Raw genomic sequence first — 24,275 nt, 5'->3', positions numbered from 1 at the left:
GAGATGTGAGAGTCTCCTGAAGTCTCCTATCTCTCTGCAATTTTTGGGATTTTCTTAGTGGCAGCCCTGCTGGCAGGTGAAGTTCTCTCTGTGGCCTCTGGTGTCAGTACAGAGCACAATGGCAGGTGCAGTTCTCTATGTGACCTCTGATGTCAGTATAGAGCACACTGGCAGGTGCAGTTCTCTCTGTGGCCTCTGGTGTCAGTATAGAGCACACTGGCAGGTGCAGTTCTCTCTGTGGCCTCTGGTGTCAGTATAGAGCACACTGGCAGGTGCAGTTCTCTCTGTGGCCTCTGGTGTCAGCATAGAGCACACTGGCAGGCGCAGTTCTCTCTGTGGCCTCTGGTGTCAGTATAGAGCACATTGGCAGCTGCAGTTCTCCCTGTGGCCTCTGGTGTCAGTATAGAGCACACTGGCAGGTGCAGTTCTCTCTGTGGCCCTTGGTGTCAGTATGGAGCACACTGGCAGGTGCAGTTCTCGCTGTGGCCGCTGGTGTCAGTATAGAGCACACTGGCAGGTGCAGTTCTTTCTGTGGCTGCTGGTGTCAGTATAGAGCGCACTGGCAGGTGCAGTTCTCTCTGTGGCCTCTGGTGTCAGTATAGAGCACACTGGCAGGTGCAGTTCTCTCTGTGGCTGCTGGTGACAGTATAGAGCACACTGGCAGGTGCAGCTCTCGCTAAGGCCTCTGGTGTCAGTATAGAGCACACTGGCAGGTGCAGTTCTCTCTGTGGCCTCTGGTGTCAGTATAGAGCACACTGGCAGGTGCAGTTCTCTCTGTGGCCGCTGGTGTCAGTATAGAGCACACTGGCAGGTGCAGTTCTCTCTGTGGCCGATGGTGTCAGTATAGAGCACACTGGCAGGTACAGTTCTCTCTGTGGCCGCTGGTGTCAGTATAGAGCACACTGGCAGGTGCAGTTCTCTCTATGGCTGCTGGTGTCAGTACAGAGCACACTGGCAGGTGCAGTTCTCACTGTGGCCTCTGGTGTCAGTATAGAGCACACTGGAGGTGCAGTTCTCACTGTGGCCTCTGGTGTCAGTATAGAGCACACTGGCAGGTGCAGGTCTCGCTGTGTCCGCTAGTGTCAGTATAGAGCACACTGGCAGGTGCAGTTTTCTGTGTGGCCGCTGGTGTCAGTATAGAGCACACTGGCAGGTGCAGTTCTCTCTGTGGCCGCTGGTGTCAGTATAGAGCACACTGGCAGGTGCAGTTCTCTCTGTGGCTGCTGGTGTCAGTATAGAGCACACTGGCAGGTGCAGTTCTCGCTGTGGCCGCTGGTGTCAGTATAGAGCACACTGGCAGGTGCAGTTCTCCCTGTGGCCTCTGGTGTCAGTATAGAGCACACTGGCAGGTGCAGTTCTCTCTGTGGCCGCTGGTGTCAGTATAGAGCACACTGGCAGGTGCAGTTCTCTCTGTGGCCTCTGGTGTCAGTATAGAGCACACTGGCAGGTGCAGTTCTCTCTGTGGCCGCTGGTGTCAGTATAGAGCACACTGGCAGGTGCAGTTCTTTCTGTGGCCTCTGGTGTCAGTATAGAGCACACTAGCAGGTGCAGTTCTCTCTGTGGCCTCTGGTGTTAGTATAGAGGACACTGGCAGGTGCAGTTCTCGCTGTGGCCTCTGGTGTCAGTATAGAGCACACTGGCAGGTGCAGTTCTCTCTGTAGCCTCTGGTGTCAGTATAGACCACACTGGCAGGTGCAGTTTTCGCTGTGGCCGATGGTGTCAGTGTAGAGCACACTGGCAGGTGCAGTTCTCGCTGTGGCCGCTGGTGTCAGTATAGAGCACACTGGCAGGTGCAGTTCTCTCTGTGGCCTCTGGTGTAAGTATAGAGCACACTGGCAGGTGCAGTTCTCTCTGTGGCCGCTGGTGTCAGTATAGAGCACACTGGCAGGTGCAGTTCTTTCTGTGGCCTCTGGTGTCAGTATAGAGCACACTAGCAGGTGCAGTTCTCTCTGTGGCCTCTGGTGTTAGTATAGAGGACACTGGCAGGTGCAGTTCTCGCTGTGGCAGCTGGTGTCAGTATAGAGCACACTGGCAGGTGCAGTTCTCTCTGTAGCCTCTGGTGTCAGTATAGACCACACTGGCAGGTGCAGTTTTCGCTGTGGCCGATGGTGTCAGTGTAGAGCACACTGGCAGGTGCAGTTCTCGCTGTGGCCGATGGTGTCAGTGTAGAGCACACTGGCAGGTGCAGTTCTCTCTGTGGCCTCTGGTGTCAGTATAGAGAACACTGGCAGGTGCAGTTCTCTCTGTGGCCGCTGGTGTCAGTATAGAGCACACTGGCAGGTGTAGTTCTCTATGTGGCCGCTGGCGTCAGTATAGAGCACACTGGCAGGTGCAGTTCTCGCTGTGGCCGCTGGTGTCAGTATAGAGCACACTGGCAGGTGCAGTCCTCTCTGTGGCCTCTGGTGTCAGTACAGAGCACACTGGCAGGTGCAGTTCTCTCTGTGGCTGCTGGTGTCAGTATAGAGCACACTGGCAGGTGCAGTTCTCTCTGTGGCCTCTGGTGTCAGTATAGAGCACACTGGCAGGTGCAGTTCTCTCTGTGGCCGCTGGCGTCAGTGTAGAGCACACTGGCAGGTGCAGTTCTCTCTGTGGCCTCTGGTGTCAGTATAGAGAACACTGGCAGGTGCAGTTCTCTCTGTGGCCGCTGGTGTCAGTATAGAGCACACTGTCAGGTGTAGTTCTCTATGTGGCCGCTGGCGTCAGTATAGAGCACACTGGCAGGTGCAGTTCTCGCTGTGGCCGCTGGTGTCAGTATAGAGCACACTGGCAGGTGCAGTCCTCTCTGTGGCCTCTGGTGTCAGTACAGAGCACACTGGCAGGTGCAGTTCTCTCTGTGGCTGCTGGTGTCAGTATAGAGCACACTGGCAGGTGCAGTTCTCTCTGTGGCCGCTGGCGTCAGTATAGAGCACACTGGCAGGTGCAGTTCTTTCTGTGGCCTCTGGTGTCAGTATAGAGCACACTGGCAGGTGCAGTTCTCTCTGTGGCCTCTGGTGTCAGTATAGAGCACACTGGCAGGTGCAGTTCTCTCTGTGGCCGCTGGCGTCAGTATAGAGCACACTGGCAGGTGCAGTTCTTTCTGTGGCCTCTGGTGTCAGTATAGAGCACACTGGCAGGTGCAGTTCTCTCTGTGGCCTCTGGTGTTAGTATAGAGCACACTGGCAGGTGCAGTTCTCGCTGTGGCCTCTGGTGTCAGTATAGAGCACACTGGCAGGTGCAGTTCTCTCTGTGGCCGCTGGTGTCAGTATAGAGCACACTGGCAGGTGCAGTTCTTTCTGTGGCCGATTGTGTCAGTATAGAGCACACTGGCAGGTGCAGTTCTCGCTGTGGCCTCTGGTGTCAGTATAGAGCACACTGGCAGGTGCAGTTCTCGCTGTGGCCGATGGTGTCAGTATAGAGCACACTGGCAGGTGCAGTTCTCTCTGTGGCCGCTGGTGTCAGTATAGAGCACACTGGCAGGTGCAGTTCTTTCTGTGGCCTCTGGTGTCAGTATAGAGCACACTGGCAGGTGCAGTTCTCTCTGTGGCCTCTGGTGTTAGTATAGAGCACACTGACAGGTGCAGTTCTCGCTGTGGCCTCTGGTGTCAGTATAGAGCACACTGGCAGGTGCAGTTCTCTCTGTGGCCTCTAGTGTTAGTATAGAGCACACTGGCAGGTGCAGTTCTCGCTGTGGCCGCTGGTGTCAGTATAGAGCACACTGGCAGGTTCAGTTCTTTCTGTGGCCGCTTGTGTCAGTATAGAGCACACTGGCAGGTGCAGTTCTCCCTGTGGCCGTTGGTGTCAGTATGGAGCACACTGGCAGGTGCAGTTCTATCTGTGGCTGCTGGTGTCAGTATAGAGCACACTGGCAGGTGCAGTTCTCTCTGTGGCCTCTGGTGTCAGTATAGAGCACATTGGCAGGTGCAGTTCTCTCTGTAGCCGCTCGTGTCAGTATAGAGCACACTGGCAGGTGCAGTTCTCTCTGTGGCTGCTGGTGTCAGTACAGAGCACACTGGCAGGTGCAGTTCTCGCTGTGGCCTCTGGTGTCAGTATAGAGCACAGTGGCAGGTGCAGTTCTCGCTGTGGCCTCTGGTGTCAGTATAGAGCACACTGGCAGGTGCAGTTCTCTCTGTGGCCACTGGTGTCAGTATAGAGCACACTGGCAGGTGCAGTTCTCTCTGTGGCCTCTGGTGTCAGTATAAAGTACACTGGCAGGTGCAGTTCTCTCTGTGGCCGTTGGTGTCAGTATAGAGCACACTGGCAGGTGCAGGTCTCTCTGTGGCTGCTGGTGTCAGTACAGAGCACACTGGCAGGTGCAGTTCTCGCTGTGGCCTCTGGTGTCAGTATAGAGCACAGTGGCAGGTGCAGTTCTCGCTGTGGCCTCTGGTGTCAGTATAGAGTACACTGGCAGGTGCAGTTCTCGCTGTGGCCGTTGGTGTCAGTATAGAGCACACTGGCAGGTGCAGGTCTCTCTGTGGCTGCTGGTGTCAGTACAGAGCACACTGGCAGGTGCAGTTCTCGCTGTGGCCTCTGGTGTCAGTATAGAGCACAGTGGCAGGTGCAGTTCTCGCTGTGGCCTCTGGTGTCAGTATAGAGCACACTGGAGGTGCAGTTCTCTCTGTGGCCACTGGTGTCAGTATAGAGCACACTGGCAGGTGCAGTTCTCTCTGTGGCCTCTGGTGTCAGTATAGAGTACACTGGCAGGTGCAGTTCTCTCTGTGGCCGTTGGTGTCAGTATAGAGCACACTAGCAGGTGCAGTTCTCTCTGTGGCCTCTGGTGTCAGTATAGAGCACACTGGAAGGTGCAGTTCTCTTTGTGGCAGCTGGTGTCAGTATAGAGCACACTGGCAGGTGCAGTTCTCTCTGTGGCTGCTGGTGTCAGTATAGAGCACACTGGCAGGTGCAGTTCTCACTGTGGTAGCTGGTGTCAGTATAGAGCACACTGGGAGGTGCAGTTCTCTCTGTGGCCGCTGGTGTCAGTATAGAGCACACTGGGAGGTGCAGTTCTCTCTGTGGCCGTTGGTGTCAGTATAGAGCACACTAGCAGGTGCAGTTCTCTCTGTGGCCGTTGGTGTCAGTATAGAGCACACTGGAAGGTGCAGTACTCTTTGTGGCAGCTGGTGTCAGTATAGAGCACACTGGCAGGTGCAGTTCTCTCTGTGGCTGCTGGTGTCAGTATAGAGCACACTGGCAGGTGCAGTTCTCACTGTGGTAGCTGGTGTCAGTATAGAGCACACTGGGAGGTGCAGTTCTCTCTGTGGCCTCTGGTGTCAGTATAGAGCACACTGGCAGGTGCAGTTCTCTCTGTGGTTTCTGGTGTCAGTATTGAGCACACTGGCAGGTGCAGTTCTCTCTGTGGCCGCTGGTGTCAGTATAGAGCACACTGGGAGGTGCAGTTCTCTCTGTGGCCTCTGGTGTCAGTACAGAGTACACTGGCAGGTGCAGTTCTCTCTGTGGCCGCTGGTGTCAGTATAGAGCACACTGGAAGGTGCAGTTCTCTCTGTGGCCTCTGGTGTCAGTATATAGAGTACACTGGCAGGTGCAGTTCTCTCTGTGGCCGCTGGTGTCAGTATAGAGCACACTGGAGGTGCAGTTCTCTCTGTGGCCTCTGGTGTCAGTATAGAGCACACTGGCAGGTGCAGTTCTCTCTGTGGCCGCTGGTGTCAGTATAGAGCACACTGGGAGGTGCAGTTCTCTCTATGGCCTCTGGTGTCAGTATAGAGCACACTGGCAGGTGCAGTTCTCTCTGTGGCCTCTGGTGTCAGTATTGAGCACACTGGCAGGTGCAGTTCTCTCTGTGGCCGCTGGTGTCAGTATAGAGCACACTGGGAGGTGCAGTTCTCTCTGTGGCCTCTGGTGTCAGTATAGAGTACACTGGCAGGTGCAGTTCTCTCTGTGGCCGCTGGTGTCAGTATAGAGCACACTGGAAGGTGCAGTTCTCTCTGTGGCCTCTGGTGTCAGTACAGAGCACACTGGCAGGTGCAGTTCTCTCTGTGGCCGCTGGTGTCAGTATAGAGCACACTGGAAGGTGCAGTTCTCTCTGTGGCCTCTGGTGTCAGTATAGAGTACACTGGCAGGTGCAGTTCTCTCTGTGGCCTCTGGTGTCAGTATAGAGCACACTGGCAGGTGCAGTTCTCTCTGTGGCCTCTGGTGTCAGTATAGAGCACACTGGCAGGTGCAGTTCTCTCTGTGGCCGCTGGTGTCAGTATAGAGCACACTGGGAGGTGCAGTTCTCTCTGTGGCCTCTGGTGTCAGTATAGAGTACACTGGCAGGTGCAGTTCTCTCTGTGGCCGCTGGTGTCAGTATAGAGCACACTGGAAGGTGCAGTTCTCTCTGTGGCCTCTGGTGTCAGTATAGAGTACACTGGCAGGTGCAGTTCTCTCTGTGGCCTCTGGTGTCAGTATAGAGCACAGTGGCAGGTGCAGTTCTCGCTGTGGCCTCTGGTGTCAGTATAGAGTACACTGGCAGGTGCAGTTCTCGCTGTGGCCGTTGGTGTCAGTATAGAGCACACTGGCAGGTGCAGGTCTCTCTGTGGCTGCTGGTGTCAGTACAGAGCACACTGGCAGGTGCAGTTCTCGCTGTGGCCTCTGGTGTCAGTATAGAGCACAGTGGCAGGTGCAGTTCTCGCTGTGGCCTCTGGTGTCAGTATAGAGCACACTGGAGGTGCAGTTCTCTCTGTGGCCACTGGTGTCAGTATAGAGCACACTGGCAGGTGCAGTTCTCTCTGTGGCCTCTGGTGTCAGTATAGAGTACACTGGCAGGTGCAGTTCTCTCTGTGGCCGTTGGTGTCAGTATAGAGCACACTAGCAGGTGCAGTTCTCTCTGTGGCCTCTGGTGTCAGTATAGAGCACACTGGAAGGTGCAGTTCTCTTTGTGGCAGCTGGTGTCAGTATAGAGCACACTGGCAGGTGCAGTTCTCTCTGTGGCTGCTGGTGTCAGTATAGAGCACACTGGCAGGTGCAGTTCTCACTGTGGTAGCTGGTGTCAGTATAGAGCACACTGGGAGGTGCAGTTCTCTCTGTGGCCGCTGGTGTCAGTATAGAGCACACTAGGAGGTGCAGTTCTCTCTGTGGCCGTTGGTGTCAGTATAGAGCACACTAGCAGGTGCAGTTCTCTCTGTGGCCGTTGGTGTCAGTATAGAGCACACTGGAAGGTGCAGTACTCTTTGTGGCAGCTGGTGTCAGTATAGAGCACACTGGCAGGTGCAGTTCTCTCTGTGGCTGCTGGTGTCAGTATAGAGCACACTGGCAGGTGCAGTTCTCACTGTGGTAGCTGGTGTCAGTATAGAGCACACTGGGAGGTGCAGTTCTCTCTGTGGCCTCTGGTGTCAGTATAGAGCACACTGGCAGGTGCAGTTCTCTCTGTGGTTTCTGGTGTCAGTATTGAGCACACTGGCAGGTGCAGTTCTCTCTGTGGCCGCTGGTGTCAGTATAGAGCACACTGGGAGGTGCAGTTCTCTCTGTGGCCTCTGGTGTCAGTACAGAGTACACTGGCAGGTGCAGTTCTCTCTGTGGCCGCTGGTGTCAGTATAGAGCACACTGGAAGGTGCAGTTCTCTCTGTGGCCTCTGGTGTCAGTATAGAGTACACTGGCAGGTGCAGTTCTCTCTGTGGCCGCTGGTGTCAGTATAGAGCACACTGGAGGTGCAGTTCTCTCTGTGGCCTCTGGTGTCAGTATAGAGCACACTGGCAGGTGCAGTTCTCTCTGTGGCCGCTGGTGTCAGTATAGAGCACACTGGGAGGTGCAGTTCTCTCTATGGCCTCTGGTGTCAGTATAGAGCACACTGGCAGGTGCAGTTCTCTCTGTGGCCTCTGGTGTCAGTATTGAGCACACTGGCAGGTGCAGTTCTCTCTGTGGCCGCTGGTGTCAGTATAGAGCACACTGGGAGGTGCAGTTCTCTCTGTGGCCTCTGGTGTCAGTATAGAGTACACTGGCAGGTGCAGTTCTCTCTGTGGCCGCTGGTGTCAGTATAGAGCACACTGGAAGGTGCAGTTCTCTCTGTGGCCTCTGGTGTCAGTACAGAGCACACTGGCAGGTGCAGTTCTCTCTGTGGCCGCTGGTGTCAGTATAGAGCACACTGGAAGGTGCAGTTCTCTCTGTGGCCTCTGGTGTCAGTATAGAGTACAGTGGCAGGTGCAGTTCTCTCTGTGGCCTCTGGTGTCAGTATAGAGCACACTGGCAGGTGCAGTTCTCTCTGTGGCCTCTGGTGTCAGTATAGAGCACACTGGCAGGTGCAGTTCTCTCTGTGGCCGCTGGTGTCAGTATAGAGCACACTGGGAGGTGCAGTTCTCTCTGTGGCCTCTGGTGTCAGTATAGAGTACACTGGCAGGTGCAGTTCTCTCTGTGGCCGCTGGTGTCAGTATAGAGCACACTGGAAGGTGCAGTTCTCTCTGTGGCCTCTGGTGTCAGTATAGAGTACACTGGCAGGTGCAGTTCTCTCTGTGGCCTCTGGTGTCAGTATAGAGCACACTGGAGGTGCAGCTCTCGGTGGGTCTCTGAGCTGCGTGTTGTGACGTCAGTCCTCGGAAGTGACGTTGTGCTGCGGCCCCGCCCCCTCGCTCTTTCCTGTGGCGGCCATGCTGCAGCGGCCATAACCGGAGTCTCGCGCCCGTTCCCCGCAGCTGTTCGTGCAGGAGTTCCCGCCGCAGACATGCCGGCCTACTTCCAGCGCCCCGAGAATGCCCTGAAGAGGGCGAACGGTCAGTGCTGGGGCTGCGGGGCGTCTCCTGTGCGGCGTCCGAGGCCTGATCCCCGGCCGGCGACAATGCGTGCAGGCCGCAGCGCGGACACCCGAGCGGTATATACGGGGCGCTGACGTCACATCGCGGTATATACGGGGAGCTGGCGTCACATCGCGGTATATACGGGGAGCTGGCGTCACATCGCGGTATATACGGGGAGCTGGCGTCACATCGCGGTATATACGGGGCGCTGGCGTCACATCGCGGTATATACGGGGCGCTGGCGTCACATCGCGGTATATACGGGGAGCTGGCGTCACATCGCGGTATATACGGGGAGCTGGCGTCACATCGCGGTATATACGGGACGCTGACGTCACATCGCGGTATATACGGGGCGCTGACGTCACATCGCGGTATATACGGGGCGCTGACGTCACATCGCGGTATATACGGGGAGCTGGCGTCACATCGCGGTATATACGGGGAGCTGGCGTCACATCGCGGTATATACGGGGCGCTGGCGTCACATCGCGGTATATACGGGGCGCTGACGTCACATCGCGGTATATACGGGGAGCTGGCGTCACATCGCGGTATATACGGGGAGCTGGCGTCACATCGCGGTATATACGGGGAGCTGGCGTCACATCGCGGTATATACGGGGAGCTGGCGTCACATCGCGGTATATACGGGGAGCTGGCGTCACATCGCGGTATATACGGGGAGCTGGCGTCACATCGCGGTATATACGGGGAGCTGGCGTCACATCGCGGTATATACGGGACGCTGGCGTCACATCGCGGTATATACGGGGAGCTGGCGTCACATCGCGGTATATACGGGGCGCTGACGTCACATCGCGGTATATACGGGACGCTGACGTCACATCGCGGTATATACGGGGAGCTGGCGTCACATCGCGGTATATACGGGGCGCTGACGTCACATCGCGGTATATACGGGACGCTGGCGTCACATCGCGGTATATACGGGACGCTGGCGTCACATCGCGGTATATACGGGGAGCTGACGTCACATCGCGGTATATACGGGACGCTGGCGTCACATCGCGGTATATACGGGGAGCTGGCGTCACATCGCGGTATATACGGGGCGCTGGCGTCACATCGCGGTATATACGGGGAGCTGGCGTCACATCGCGGTATATACGGGACGCTGACGTCACATCGCGGTATATACGGGGAGCTGGCGTCACATCGCGGTATATACGGGGCGCTGGCGTCACATCGCGGTATATACGGGGCGCTGGCGTCACATCGCGGTATATACGGGGCGCTGGCGTCACATCGCGGTATATACGGGGCGCTGGCGTCACATCGCGGTATATACGGGGAGCTGGCGTCACATCGCGGTATATACGGGGCGCTGGCGTCACATCGCGGTATATACGGGGCGCTGGCGTCACATCGCGGTATATACGGGGCGCTGGCGTCACATCGCGGTATATACGGGGAGCTGGCGTCACATCGCGGTATATACGGGGCGCTGACGTCACATCGCGGTATATACGGGACGCTGACGTCACATCGCGGTATATACGGGGCGCTGACGTCACATCGCGGTATATACGGGGAGCTGGCGTCACATCGCGGTATATACGGGGCGCTGGCGTCACATCGCGGTATATACGGGGAGCTGGCGTCACATCGCGGTATATACGGGACGCTGGCGTCACATCGCGGTATATACGGGGAGCTGGCGTCACATCGCGGTATATACGGGGCGCTGGCGTCACATCGCGGTATATACGGGGAGCTGGCGTCACATCGCGGTATATACGGGGAGCTGGCGTCACATCGCGGTATATACGGGGCGCTGGCGTCACATCGCGGTATATACGGGGAGCTGGCGTCACATCGCGGTATATACGGGGCGCTGGCGTCACATCGCGGTATATACGGGGAGCTGGCGTCACATCGCGGTATATACGGGGCGCTGACGTCACATCGCGGTATATACGGGACGCTGACGTCACATCGCGGTATATACGGGGAGCTGGCGTCACATCGCGGTATATACGGGGAGCTGACGTCACATCGCGGTATATACGGGACGCTGGCGTCACATCGCGGTATATACGGGGAGCTGGCGTCACATCGCGGTATATACGGGGCGCTGGCGTCACATCGCGGTATATACGGGGAGCTGGCGTCACATCGCGGTATATACGGGACGCTGACGTCACATCGCGGTATATACGGGACGCTGACGTCACATCGCGGTATATACGGGGAGCTGGCGTCACATCGCGGTATATACGGGGCGCTGGCGTCACATCGCGGTATATACAGGGCGCTGGCGTCACATCGCGGTATATACGGGGAGCTGGCGTCACATCGCGGTATATACGGGGCGCTGGCGTCACATCGCGGTATATACGGGGAGCTGGCGTCACATCGCGGTATATACGGGGCGCTGGCGTCACATCGCGGTATATACGGGGCGCTGGCGTCACATCGCGGTATATACGGGGCGCTGGCGTCACATCGCGGTATATACGGGGCGCTGGCGTCACATCGCGGTATATACGGGGCGCTGGCGTCACATCGCGGTATATACGGGGCGCTGGCGTCACATCGCGGTATATACGGGGAGCTGACGTCACATCGCGGTATATACGGGGCGCTGGCGTCACATCGCGGTATATACGGGGAGCTGGCGTCACATCGCGGTATATACGGGGCGCTGACGTCACATCGCGGTATATACGGGGCGCTGACGTCACATCGCGGTATATACGGGGCGCTGGCGTCACATCGCGGTATATACGGGGAGCTGACGTCACATCGCGGTATATACGGGGCGCTGACGTCACATCGCGGTATATACGGGGAGCTGGCGTCACATCGCGGTATATACGGGGCGCTGACGTCACATCGCGGTATATACGGGGCGCTGACGTCACATCGCGGTATATACGGGGAGCTGGCGTCACATCGCGGTATATACGGGGAGCTGACGTCACATCGCGGTATATACGGGGCGCTGACGTCACATCGCGGTATATACGGGGAGCTGGCGTCACATCGCGGTATATACGGGGCGCTGACGTCACATCGCGGTATATACGGGACGCTGACGTCACATCGCGGTATATACGGGGAGCTGGCGTCACATCGCGGTATATACGGGGCGCTGGCGTCACATCGCGGTATGTACGGGGCGCTGACGTCACATCGCGGTATGTACGGGGCGCTGACGTCACATCACGGTATGTGCGGGGCGCTGGCGTCGCGTTATGTGCGGGGCGCTGGCGTCGCGTTATGTGCGGGGCGCTGGCGTCGCGTTATGTGCTGGGCGCTGGCGTGGCGGTATGTGCGGGGCGCTGGCGTGGCGGTATGTGCGGGGCGCTGGCGTGGCGGTATGTGCGGGGCGCTGGCGTGGCGGTATGTGCGGGGCGCTGGCGTCGCGGTATGTGCGGGGCGCTGACGTCGCGGTATGTGCGGGGCGCTGGCGTCGCGGTATGTACGGGGCGCTGACGTCGCGGTGTAGGTGGGGCGCTGACTACGATAAATAGGTCTTCTGATTTGTGGTATTCTGGGTTCCTTGGTCCATCGAATTCTCTCCTTTGCTGTTTCTGGGATCATGGTCTAGTGACTCTCGTTTGGTCTGTTCTGTGGTTGGTGCTCTATCAGATCCTCTTTTGTGATGTTTTTGGGGTCCTTGGTATGGTGGATCCCTTTTTGCTTGAGTTTACTTGGTTCTTTGATCTGGTGGATTCCCTTCTCTGTTATTTCTGTGGTACTTGATCTGATAGATCCTCCTTTAGTTTGGGATTTTCTGGTGGATCCTCGTCTGTTGTGATTCTGGGGTCATGGGTCATAGAATCGTAGAGTTGGAAGGGACCTCCTGGGCCATCTGGTCCCAACCCCCTGCTCAAAGCAGGATTCGCTAAATCATCCCAGTCAGATGTCTGTCCAGCCTCTGTTTGAAGACTTCCATTGAAGGAGAACTCACCACTTCTCATGGCAGCCTGTTCCACTCATTGATCACTCTAACTGTCAAAAAGTTTTTTCTAATATCTAATCTGTGTCTCCTCCCATTCAGTTTCATCCCATTGCTTCTAGTCTTTCCTTGTGCAAATGAGAATAAAGTTGATCCTTCTACAATGTGACAGCCCTTTAGATATTTGTAGACAGCTATTAAGTCTCCTCTCAGTCTTCTCTTCTGCAAGCTAAACATTCCCAAATCCTGCAACCTTTCCTCATAAGACAGGGTTTGCAGACCGGTCACCATTCTGGTCGCTCTTCTCTGAACTTGCTCCAGTTTGTTGATGTCTTTTTTAAAATGTGGCGCCCAAAACTGGACACAATATTCCAGATGAGGTCTGACCAAAGAGGAGTAGAGGGAAATAATGACTTCACGTGATCTAGACTGTATGCTTCTGTTAATACATCCTAGAATTGCATTTGCCTTTTTTGCTGCTGCATCACACTGTTGACTCATATTCAGTCTGTGATCTATTAGTATACCCAAGTCTTTTTCACATGTGCTGTCACTTAGCCCTATTCCTCCCATTCTATATATGCTTTTTTCATTTTTGTTGCCCAGATGTAGTACTTTGCATTTCTCCCTGTTAAAAACCATTCTGTTAGTTGCTGCCCACTTCTCCAGTTTATTTAAATCTTTTTGAATCCTCTCTCTCTCTTCTCTAGTATTAGCTATCCCTCCTAGCTTTGTGTCATCAGCAAATTTAATCAGTTTACCCTCAATTCCTTCATCTAAATCGTTGATAAAGATGTTGAACAATACAGGGCCCAGGACAGAGCCCTGTGGTACCCCACTTGAGACATTCTTCCAACTGGATGTGCAGCCATTTACGACCACTCTTTGGGTCCGATCACTAAGCCAGTTATGAATCCACCTAACAGTTGCCTTGTCCATTCCATACTTAGTCATTTTTTCAATAAGGATTGTATGAGATACTTTGTCAAATGCTTTGCTGAAGTCAAGATATACTATATCTACAGCATTTCCTTGATCCACCCAATCAGTGATTCCGTCATAGAAGGAAATTAAGTTAGTCTGACATGACTTATTAGTTACAAACCCATGCTGACTCTGTTTAATCACTTCATTCTTATCCAGGTACTGACATACATGTTGTTTAATAATTTGTTCAAAGATCTTTCCTGGTATAGAAGTCAGACTCACTGGCCTATAGTTGCCTGGGTCCACCTTCCCTTTTTTGAAGATAGTAACAACATTTGCTCTTCTCCAGTCTTCTGGCACTTCTCCTGTTCTCCAAGAATTTTCAAAGATTATGGAGAGGGGTTCAAAAATTTCTTCTGCTATCTCCTTTAGTACTCATAATTCATCTGGACCTGGAGACTTGAATTCATTTAGGTTAGCTAAGTGTTTCCTCACTATCTTTCTGTTTATAGATATCCTGGATTCTTCTATTTCCTTAATAGGACAGTGAAGAACAGTTGATGTTACATTTCCTTTCTGAGAGAAAACAGATGCAAAATAGGGTCCTGTGAATCCTTTTCTGATTTCATGTTTTCTGGGGTCTGTGATCTGGAGGATCGTTTTCTGGGGTCTGTGATTTTGGCGCATTCTCTTCTGGTTTTTATCTTTTTAGTGTCTGTGATCTAGTGGCTCCACGTCTGGCTTCCGGTTTTCTGGGGTCTCTGATCTAGTGCATCCTCGTATGGTTTTGTGTGATCTGTGGTCTTGTGGTTCCTCTTCTGTCTTGTTTCTATTGTCTCTGCTCCAGTTGAACCTCTTCTGATTTGGTGTTTTCTGCGCTTGATCTGGTGAATCCTCTTCTGTGGTCCATGATCTAGTGGAGCCCCTGCTTCTTTTCATGCTTTTTTTTTTTTTTTTTTATTCCTTCTTGTAGAATTCCTTGAAGTTGGTAAGAAGCAGCCGGCCCTGGATGTTTTATATGACGTAATAAAGAGTAAGAAGCACCGAACATGGCAGAAAATCCACGAGCCCATAATGCTGAAGTATCTGGAGCTGTGCGTGGACCTGCGCAAGAGCCACCTGGCCAAAGAAGGCTTGTACCAGTACAAGAACATCTGCCAGCAGGTCGGGGGGCAGCGCCGGGCCTCCTGCATGTCTTGGGGGTAGCGGCCACTGTGCTGACTCCTGTTTTCCTGCTCTTTAGGTTAATATCAAATCTTTGGAAGATGTGGTACGAGCCTATTTAAAGCTGGCGGAGGAGAGGACAGAGGCCGCCAAAGAGTCTTCACAGCAAATGGTTCTAGATATTGAAGACCTTGATAACATCCAGACCCCAGAAAGGTAATGAGGGGTGACCTTAGGGTTAGGGTCTGGCAGGAGAACTCACAACTGGTGGTGGACCAGAAAATGAACTCCCAACACCTGGGGAATGACGATTCTTGACCTCTCCGGCTGCGGCATGCCTGGGGAATGACGATGCGCGACCTCTCCGGCTGCGGCATGCCTGGGGAATGACGATGCGCGACCTCTCCGGCTGCGGCATGCCTGGGGAATGACGATGAACAACTTCTCCAGCTGGGGAATGGGGGACGACGATGCGCGACCTCTCCGGCTGCGGCATGCCTGGCGAATAGGGGACAACGATGCGCTACCTCTCCGGCTGCGGCATGCCTGGGGAATGGGGGACGACGATGCGCGACCTCCGCCTGGGGAATGGGGGACGACGATGCGCGACCTCTCCGGCTGCGGCTTGCCTGGGGAATGACGATGAACAACTTCTCCGGCTGCGGCATGCCTGGGGAATGGCGATGAACAACCTCTCCAGCTGCGGCATGCCTGGGGAATGGGGGACGACGATGCGCGACCTCTCCGCCTGCGGCATGCCTGGGGAATGGGGGACGACGATGCGCGACCTCTCCGGCTGCGGCATGCCTGGGGAATGACGATGAACAACCTCTCCGGCTGCGGCATGCCTGGGGAATGGGGGACGACGACGATGCGCGACCTCTCCGGCTGCGGCATGCCTGGGGAATGGGGGACAACGACGATGCGCGACCTCTCCGGCTGCGGCATGCCTGGGGAATGGGGGACGACGATGCGCGACCACTCCGGCTGCGGCATGCCTTGGGGAATGGGGGATGACGATGCGCGACCTCTCCGGCTGCGGCATGCCTGGGGAATGACGATGAACAACCTCTCCGGCTGCGGCATGCCTGGGGAATGACGATGAACAACCTCTCCGGCTGCGGCATGCCTGGGGAATGACGATGAGCAACCTCTCCGGCTGCGGCATGCCTGGGGAATGACGATGAACAACCTCTCCGGCTGCGGCATGCCTGGGGAATGACGATGAACAACCTCTCCGGCTGCGGCATGCCTGGGGAATGACGATGAACAACCTCTCCGGCTGCGGCATGCCTGGGGAATGACGATGAACAACCTCTCCGGCTGCGGCATGCCTGGGGCATGAGGATGAACAACCTCTCCGGCTGCGGCATGCCTGGGGCATGAGGATGAACAACCTCTCCGGCTGCGGCATGCCTGGGGAATGAGGATGAACAACCTCTCCGGCTGCGGCATGCCTGGGGAATGGGGGACGACGACGATGCGCGACCTCTCCGGCTGCGGCATGCCTGGGGAATGGGGGACGACGACGATGCGCGACCTCTCCGGCTGCGGCATGCCTGGGGAATGACGATGCGCGACCTCTCCGGCTGCGGCATGCCTGGGGAATGACGATGCGCGACCTCTCCGGCTGCGGCATGCCTGGGGAATGGGGGACGACGCGCGACCTCTCCGGCTGCGGCATGCCTGGGGAATGGGGGACGACGCGCGACCTCTCCGGCTGCGGCATGCCTGGGGAATGGGGGACGACGCGCGACCTCTCCGGCTGCGGCATGCCTGGGGAATTGGGGACGACGACGATGCGCGACCTCTCCGGCTGCGGCATGCCTGGGGAATTGGGGACGACGACGATGCGCGACCTCTCCGGCTGCGGCATGCCTGGGGAATTGGGGACGACGACGATGCGCGACCTCTCCGGCTGCGGCATGCCTGGGGAATGGGGGACGACGACGATGCGCGACCTCTCCGGCTGCGGCATGCCTGGGGAATGGGGGACGACGACGATGCGCGACCTCTCCGGCTGCGGCATGCCTGGGGAATGACTATGCGCGACCTCTCCGGCTGCGGCATGCCTGGGGAATGGGGGGGGCGACGATACGTGACCTCTCCGGCTGCGGCATGCCTGGGGAATGACGATGAACAACCTCTCCGGCTGCGGCATGCCTGGGGAATGACGATGAACAACCTCTCCTGCTGCGGCATGCATGGTGAATGGGGAACGACGATGCGCGACATCTCTGGCTGCAGCATGCCTGGTGAATGGGGAACGACGATGCGTGACCTCTCCGGCTGCGGCATGCCTGGGGAATGGGGGGCGACGATGCGTGACCTCTCCGGCTGCGGCATGCCTGGGAGACGACGATGCGCGACATCTCCGGCATGCCTGGGTGTTATGAATGAGTCACCGAGGAGAAAAAAACAAAATAAGCTAAGTCACAGAAAACCAGAGAGGTTGGTAACTATGCAGATTGCAGATCCCTGATCCTAACCACACAACTAGCAGTAGCCGTGGAGCGTACCTACGATGATGCTAGAGGCTTCGTCACAGCCGGAGAACTACATAAGCCTGAAACAAGAAAAGGGGAAAACTAACTGCCCCAGAGCAGACCCCAAAGGAAAGACAGCCCCCCACATGTATTGACGGTGAAACAAGATGAAAGCACAAACACAGGCAGGAAAATAGGCTGAGGAAACGATGGGGCCCAAAGTAGAAAGGATAGGAAAGACTCTGCAAAAAACCCTACAAAAATAATGTCCAACACTTCTGATAGCAAAATTAACCCTGAAGTCACTAGACTTCTCGCACTATATCAGCACTCTGAAATATTCTGAGACAGAGCAAAAAAGAGGCCAATCTAATAAGGGACAAAAAGCAAATTGGCAAATACAGGTAAATAAGAGTGGAAATTCAGCACAGCCCCAGCCGAGGCTGGCTGACCACACAAAAAACTGAATAGACCAACAAAATCAAGTGTGAACATTAGAAGAGAAACTTAGCTTTAGATGACTGGAACAGAGCTGAAAACCAAGACCTGACAAGCAGAAGGAATCACCAGCATCAGAATAGGGCGTCGGCTGACTTAAATCCAGTCTGAGATTCCTGAGGTCCAATCGTCATCCTCATTATCAGGTGGCAGATCTCTACTGATTAAAACAGCCTCACTACCTCCTGTTACCACCAGAGGGAGCCTAGCAGGAGAACTCACAACTGGTGGACCAGAAAATGAACTCACAACAGTACCCCCCCCCCCTTGAGGAGGGGTCACCGAACCCTCATCCACGCCACCAGGCCGATCAGGATGGGCCCGGTGAAAAGCACGAACTAATCTATTGGCATGAATATCAGAGGCAGAGACCCAAGAATTATCCTCCTGGCCATAACCCTTCCATTTGACCAAATACTGGAGTCTCCGTATAACCAAACGAGAATCCAATAATTTCTCTACCTCATATTCCACATTGCCTTCAACCAACACAGGGTCAGGAGGTGCTGCCATAGGCACCTGTTGTGAGTTCATTTTCCCCTTCACCATTGTGATCTGATGAACTCCCTCTTCTGGTGAAGGAAGGTAGTGAGGCTGATTACCAAGCACCTGTGCAGGATGATGATGACTGGGTGACTGGAATTGCTGACTGGATATAAGGCAGCCGTCGCCCTTCTGCCTTGCTGGTGATCTTTCTGAGGAGACCAGTCTGATTCCTGCTCCTCAAAAGCTAACTTTTCTGCTCTACTTCTTGCATTTATGTTTTGGTTTTGTTTTGCCTTGTTTTTCTGGATTTCTGCCATCCCCTGCTGGGGTGAGCTGAATTCCTTTTTGCTCTGTCTTCAGAAAATACCTGAGTACTGATAGTCTTTTTGAAGCCTAGCGTCTTCAGTGCTTTTTTCCCTATCAGTCTGTTGGCTCTTGTTTTGATAGTTTTTTGGCGGATTGCAGACAGCAGCTTTTCTATCCTTTCCTACTTAGTTAGCTTGGGCCCCATCATTTGCTCAGCCTATCTTTCTATCTGTGTGAGTGTTTTTTCATCTTGCTTCACCGTCATTATATGTTGGGGGGCTGCCTATTGCTTTGGGGTCTGCTCTGGGGCAGTTTAGATTTCCCTTTCTGTCTTTAGGCTATTTAGTTCTCCGGCTGTGATCGAGGGGTCTAGGGCACCGTAGGTACCCCCCACGGCTACTGCTAGTTGTTGTTGATAGGTTCAGGGGTCTGCAATCCGATAGCTGCCAACTTCTCTAGTTTTCTGGACTTGGCTAGTATTTCTGTTTTTGCCTCCTACGGTGACTCATTCATAACAGGCACCACTGGCTCAACAAACCTCTTCAACAGAGATTTGTGAAATACGTTATGGATTTTGAACGTAACTGGAAGAGCCAATCGAAAAGAAACAGGATTAAGAATCTCCAAAATCTTATAAGGACCAATAAATCTTGGCTTAAATTTTGGAGATGCAACCTTCATAGGAATATTCTTAGACGACAACCAAACCATATCACCCACTTTAAACCGGGGACCAATTGTCCTATGCCGGTTGGAAAATCGCTGGGCCTTTTCCTGAGAGAGTGACAACTTATCCACCACTTGTTCCCATATCTGCTGCATTCTGTCAACCACAGTGTCCACACCTGGGCAGGACGAAGATTCCACTTGCCCTGAAGAGAATCGAGGATGAAACACAAAATTACAGAAAAAGGGTGACATCAAAGTGGCAGAACTAGCTCTATTGTTCAGTGCGAATTCGGCCAAGGGCAAAAATGAGACCCAATCATCCTGATCAGCAGATATAAAACATTTCAAATAAGACTCCAAGGTCTGGTTTGTTCTGTCTGTCCATTGGTCTGGGGATGAAACGCGGAGGAGAAGGATAACTGAATTCCCAGATTGGAACAAAAGGCTTTCCAGTATCTGGAAACAAGCTGGACTCCTCTGTCGGACACAATGTTCTCAGGAATCCCATGTAACCGAACCACCTGTTGTAAAAACAAGGGCACCAACTCAGCGGAAGATGGCAACTTTGGGAGTGGTACAAGATGGACCATCTTCGAAAATCTATCACAAATCACCCAGATAAGTCATTCTCTGAGAGACAGGAAGATCAGAAATAAAATCCATTGAGATATGGGTCCATGGCCTCTTGGGCACTGGCAGGGGCATCAGCCACCCACTAGAACGAGAATAGGGTTTAGACCGAGAACAAGTCCCACAGAACTGTACAAAATTCCTGACATCACGAGATAAGGCAGGCCACCAAAAAGACCGACTCACCAAATCTCTGGTACCAAAAATACCTGGATGACCAGCCAATGCGGAGCAATGAACTTCAGACATCACTCTTTCTCCACTGGTCAGAAACATACAATTTTCCCATAGGGCAACACTCAGGTTTATCCTCCTCAAATTCCTCCAGGGCGCGTCTCAAATCGGGCGAAATGGCAGAAAGAACTACCCCCTCACCTAGGATGGTAGTGAGGCTCGGTCACACTAAGGGAATCGGCAAAGAAACTCCTAGAAAGGGCGTCTGCCTTAACATTCTTAGTGCCCGGAAGAAAAGAGACCACAAAATTAAAACGCGTGAAAAACAAGGCCCATCTAGCCTGTCTAGGATTCAAGCGTTTGGCCGACTCCAGATAAATCAAATTCTTGTGATCGGTGAGGACTACAACTTGATGTCTAGCTCCCTCCAACCAATGTCTCCACTCCTCAAATGCCCATTTCATGGCCAACCATTCCCGATTCCCCACGTCATAGTTGCGTTCAGATGGGGAGAACTTTCGAGAAAAGAAGGCACGGATTCATCTTAGAAGTCACAGGGTCTTTTTGGGACAAAACAACTCCTGCACCAATCTCAGAAGCATCTACCTCCACCTGAAATGGAAGTGAGACATCAGGTTGCCGTAAAACCGGAGCAGAAGTAAATCTCCGCTTAAGCTCCTGAAATGCTGAGACAGCGTCAGGAGACCAATTCAGCACATCAGCACCCTTCTTGGTCAGATCAGTCAGTGGTTTGACAATACCAGAAAAATTACCTATAAATTTACGATAGAAATTAGCAAAACCCAAAAACTTCTGGAGGGCCTTCAAAGAAGTGGGCTGAACCCAATCATAAATGGCCTGTACCTTGGCCGGGTCCATTTCAATAGTCGATGGAGACAAGATAAATCCCAAAAATGAAATCCTCTGTACACCAAAGAGGCATTTCGATCCCTTAACAAACAGGGAATTCTCCCTCAAAATCCGGAACACAGTCCGGACGTGTTCCACATGAGAATCCCAATCACTAGAAAAGATCAAAATATCATCCAGATAGATGATCAAAAACTTATCCACAAGGTCACGGAAAATATTATTCATAAAGGACTGAAAGACAGAAGGGGCATTAGTGAGCCCAAAAGGCATCACCAGGTACTCAAAATGTCCCTCCGGAGTATTAAACGCCGTCTTCTATTCATCCCCGTGCTTGATGCGAATAAGATTATACGCGCCCCTGAGGTCAAGCTTAGTAAACCAGCAGGCACTCAACTCAGATGCAGACTTGCTCTCACTAAATACATCAGAAAAATCTGCTAGATAATCAGGAATGTCATGAGACTGAGGAGAGGTGGAGAAAACAGGAGCGTCCCTAAGAACACACTGACAACCCCAACTCACCACAGACCCAGATTTCCAATCCAAAACTGGGTTATGAGTTCGCAACCAGGGAAAACACAGAACAATAGTATCATGCAAGTTATGCAGCACCAAAAATTTACAATTTTCTTGGTGGTCTGGGTAACTCGCATTGTCACCTGCGTCCAAAACTGAGGTTTATTCTCCGCCAAAGAAGTAGCATCAATACCCCTCAAAGGAATAGGCGTTCACAGAGGCGTCATAGAAAAACCACAACGTTTAGCAAAGTCCAAATCCATCAGATTCAACGCTGCTCCTGAATCCACAAAAGCCTTCGTGGAAAATGTGGATAAGGAGCAGATCAGAGTAATTGCCAAAATGAACTTAGGTTGTATACTGCCCACAGCAAATGTGTGTGCAAAACATTTCTCTCGTTTAGGGCAGACAGAAATAGTATGAGAAGCGTCTCCACAGACAAAATACAGCTTATTACGCCTTCTAAACTCCCGACGTTGCGCCCTAGACAAAACACCATCACATTGCATAGGTTCAGACGTTTGTTCAAAAGGTGGCAGCACCTCCCATGTAGTTTTACGTTCACGTAAACGCCGATCAACTTGAATGGCCAATGACTTAGAGCCATCCAGACCAGAAGGAACAGGAAATCCCACCATAACATCTTTTACGGTCTCTGATAAACCCTTCTGAAAGAGAGCTGCCAATGCCAATTCCATGTAGTAAGGACCGCCCACTTTCGGAATTTTTGACAGTATAACTCTGCAGAATCCTGACCCTGGTTTAATGCCCACAGGGTTCTCTCAGCTTGATCAACAGCATTAGGTTCATCATACAACAACCCCAAGGCTTGAAAAAATGCATCCACATTAGTCAGAATAGGATTTCCAGGTGTCGGAGAAAACGCCCAATCCTGGGGATCGCCGTGCAGGAAGGAGATGACCATTTTAACCTGCTGTGCAGAGCTCCCCGATGATTTAGGCTTCAAGGCAAGAAATAATTTACAATTATTCTTAAAATTCAGAAATTTAGACCGATCCCCAGAAAACACATCAGGAGTAGGGATCTTGGGTTCAGCAGCATGTGACTGAATGAGGTAGGTGGAAATTCCCTGCACTTCAGCAGCGAGCTGCTCCACACGATCAGACAGTTGCTTAATCTCCATTAGAAAAAAAAAAAGAAATCCTCCTACGGCCCCAGAAAAAGAGGAAAAAATATAAAAAAAAAAAAAAAATCTGACACTTTTTTTTGTTTTAAACAACTTTTTCCTGCTTTTGAGTACCCTAGAATCTGCGGTATGGCTGGTAATTCTGTTATGAATGAGTCACCGAGGAGAAAAAAACAAAACAAGCTAAGTCACAGAAAACCAGAGAGGTTGGTAACTATGCAGATTGCAGATCCCTGATCCTAACCACACAGCTAGCAGCAGCCGTGGAGCGTACCTTCGTTGGTCCTAGACGCCTCGTCACAACAGGAGAACATAAGCCTGAAGCAAGAAAAGGGGAAAACTAACTGCCCCAGAGCAGACCCCAAAGCAATAGACTGCCCCCAAACATGTATTGTCAGTGAGACAAGATGAAAGCACAAACACAGGCAGAAAAATAGGCTGAGCAAACGATGGGGCCCAAACTAACTAGATAGGACAGGAAAGGGGGGCGTGGCCTGGCAGGCAATGTGAAAGGACGCAGGGTCTGTTCCTCCCTCTGGTCCCTGGAGTAATCCGCAGCCCCGCTGACACCACTGATATCCTCGGCTGGACGATCAGATAAGGGGGGAGACTACCTGCAGCTGCATTCTGAAGCCCTGGTGAGGAGCCATGACCCGCCGGAGACAGATGCAGGAAGGGGAGATGTACTCGGCTCAAAAGATGGAGCTGAGGCCAGGAAGGAGGTGGAGAGAGCCAACACTGAATGTCAGAGACGTATGAAGGCTGCAGCTAAGCTGAAGAAGTTTGCTAGAACTGAGGAGGATTCCCTGCAATCTGGAGGTAAACAAGGGGAGGAGGAGGAGAATGATTCAGAGGATTCCCTGGGGGAGGAAGAGGAGCAGCCGCAAAATGGAGGAGCTGTGGTGGGGGCAGGTGAGACCCAGAAGGCCGGGGAGGATCATGAGAATCCCACACTGAAGGACATATTTGCCGCGGTCTCCTTCCTTAAGAATGCCTTAACCACGCTGACACAGCAGGTTCTGGGAATTCAATCTGAAGTGGCTGGTTTAAAAAAAGATATGAAAAAAGCCGATACCAGAACAGAAGAGGTAGAAAAGAGAGTGGGGCAAGCAGAGGACCACATCACCAAACTCCAGAAAGCAGAAAAAAGATTCGCTCAGCAAACCTCTGAAATAGTGGGCAAAAATGATGATCTAGAGAATCGCTCTAGACGTAATAATATAAGGATTGTTGGCCTCCCGGGAAAATCCGAAGGGAGAAACCCCACAGAATTTATGGAAGAGTGGCTCAGGGAGAAATTTGGCACAGATACTCTGACCAGGTTTTTTGTGGTGGAGCGTGCACACAGAGTTCCCATGCAGCCACAACCACCGGGTAGGGGACCACGCACTATGCTTGCTAAGCTTCTCCATTATAGGGATAGAGACATAATTCTAAGGAGGGCGAGAGAGATGGGGATCCTGCCATGAATGGTGAAAAAGTAGCTGTCTACCCAGACTTTTCTATTGCAGTCCAAAAACAGCGTATGCAATTTGGAGGAGTGAAGAAGCGTCTTAGAGAGCTGGGAGTGCAGTGCTCCATGATTTTCCCGGCTAAACTAAGGGTGGTGGCGCTTGATAAAGTGCAATTTTTCATCGTTCTGATAGAAGCTAACCAATGGATTGACATTAATGCGCATAAACTCCGGGGGAAGACATGAGCTGGAATTGATTGATTAGTCAAGAGGACTATGCCTGAGATGGTCGGCTGAGGACATATTGCATCTTTCAGTG

The 24,275-nt window shown here is 53.0% G+C and overlaps 1 protein-coding gene across 2 annotated transcripts in view; it reads left to right on the top strand.

Moving 5' to 3' along the window:
- The first annotated feature begins 8,515 nt into the window (after positions 1 to 8,515).
- EIF3A (eukaryotic translation initiation factor 3 subunit A) overlaps positions 8,516 to 24,275 on the top strand; it is a 52,946-nt gene continuing 37,186 nt past the window's right edge. For both annotated transcript variants that reach the window (XM_073552723.1, XM_073552722.1), the window contains exons 1-3: positions 8,516 to 8,675; positions 14,528 to 14,718; positions 14,798 to 14,934. In XM_073552723.1, the coding sequence (XP_073408824.1) occupies positions 8,627 to 8,675; positions 14,528 to 14,718; positions 14,798 to 14,934 (377 nt within the window). In that variant the 5' untranslated portion in view covers positions 8,516 to 8,626. The remainder of the gene's footprint in view (positions 8,676 to 14,527; positions 14,719 to 14,797; positions 14,935 to 24,275) is intronic.

Source organism: Dendrobates tinctorius, unplaced genomic scaffold (genome assembly GCF_039654945.1).
Source record: "Dendrobates tinctorius isolate UK_male_01 unplaced genomic scaffold, ASM3965494v1 ptg000195l, whole genome shotgun sequence".
NCBI lineage: Eukaryota > Metazoa > Chordata > Amphibia > Anura > Dendrobatidae > Dendrobates > Dendrobates tinctorius.
The sequence above is the reverse complement of the archived record's forward strand: the minus strand, read 5'-3'. Positions and strand labels throughout refer to the sequence as shown.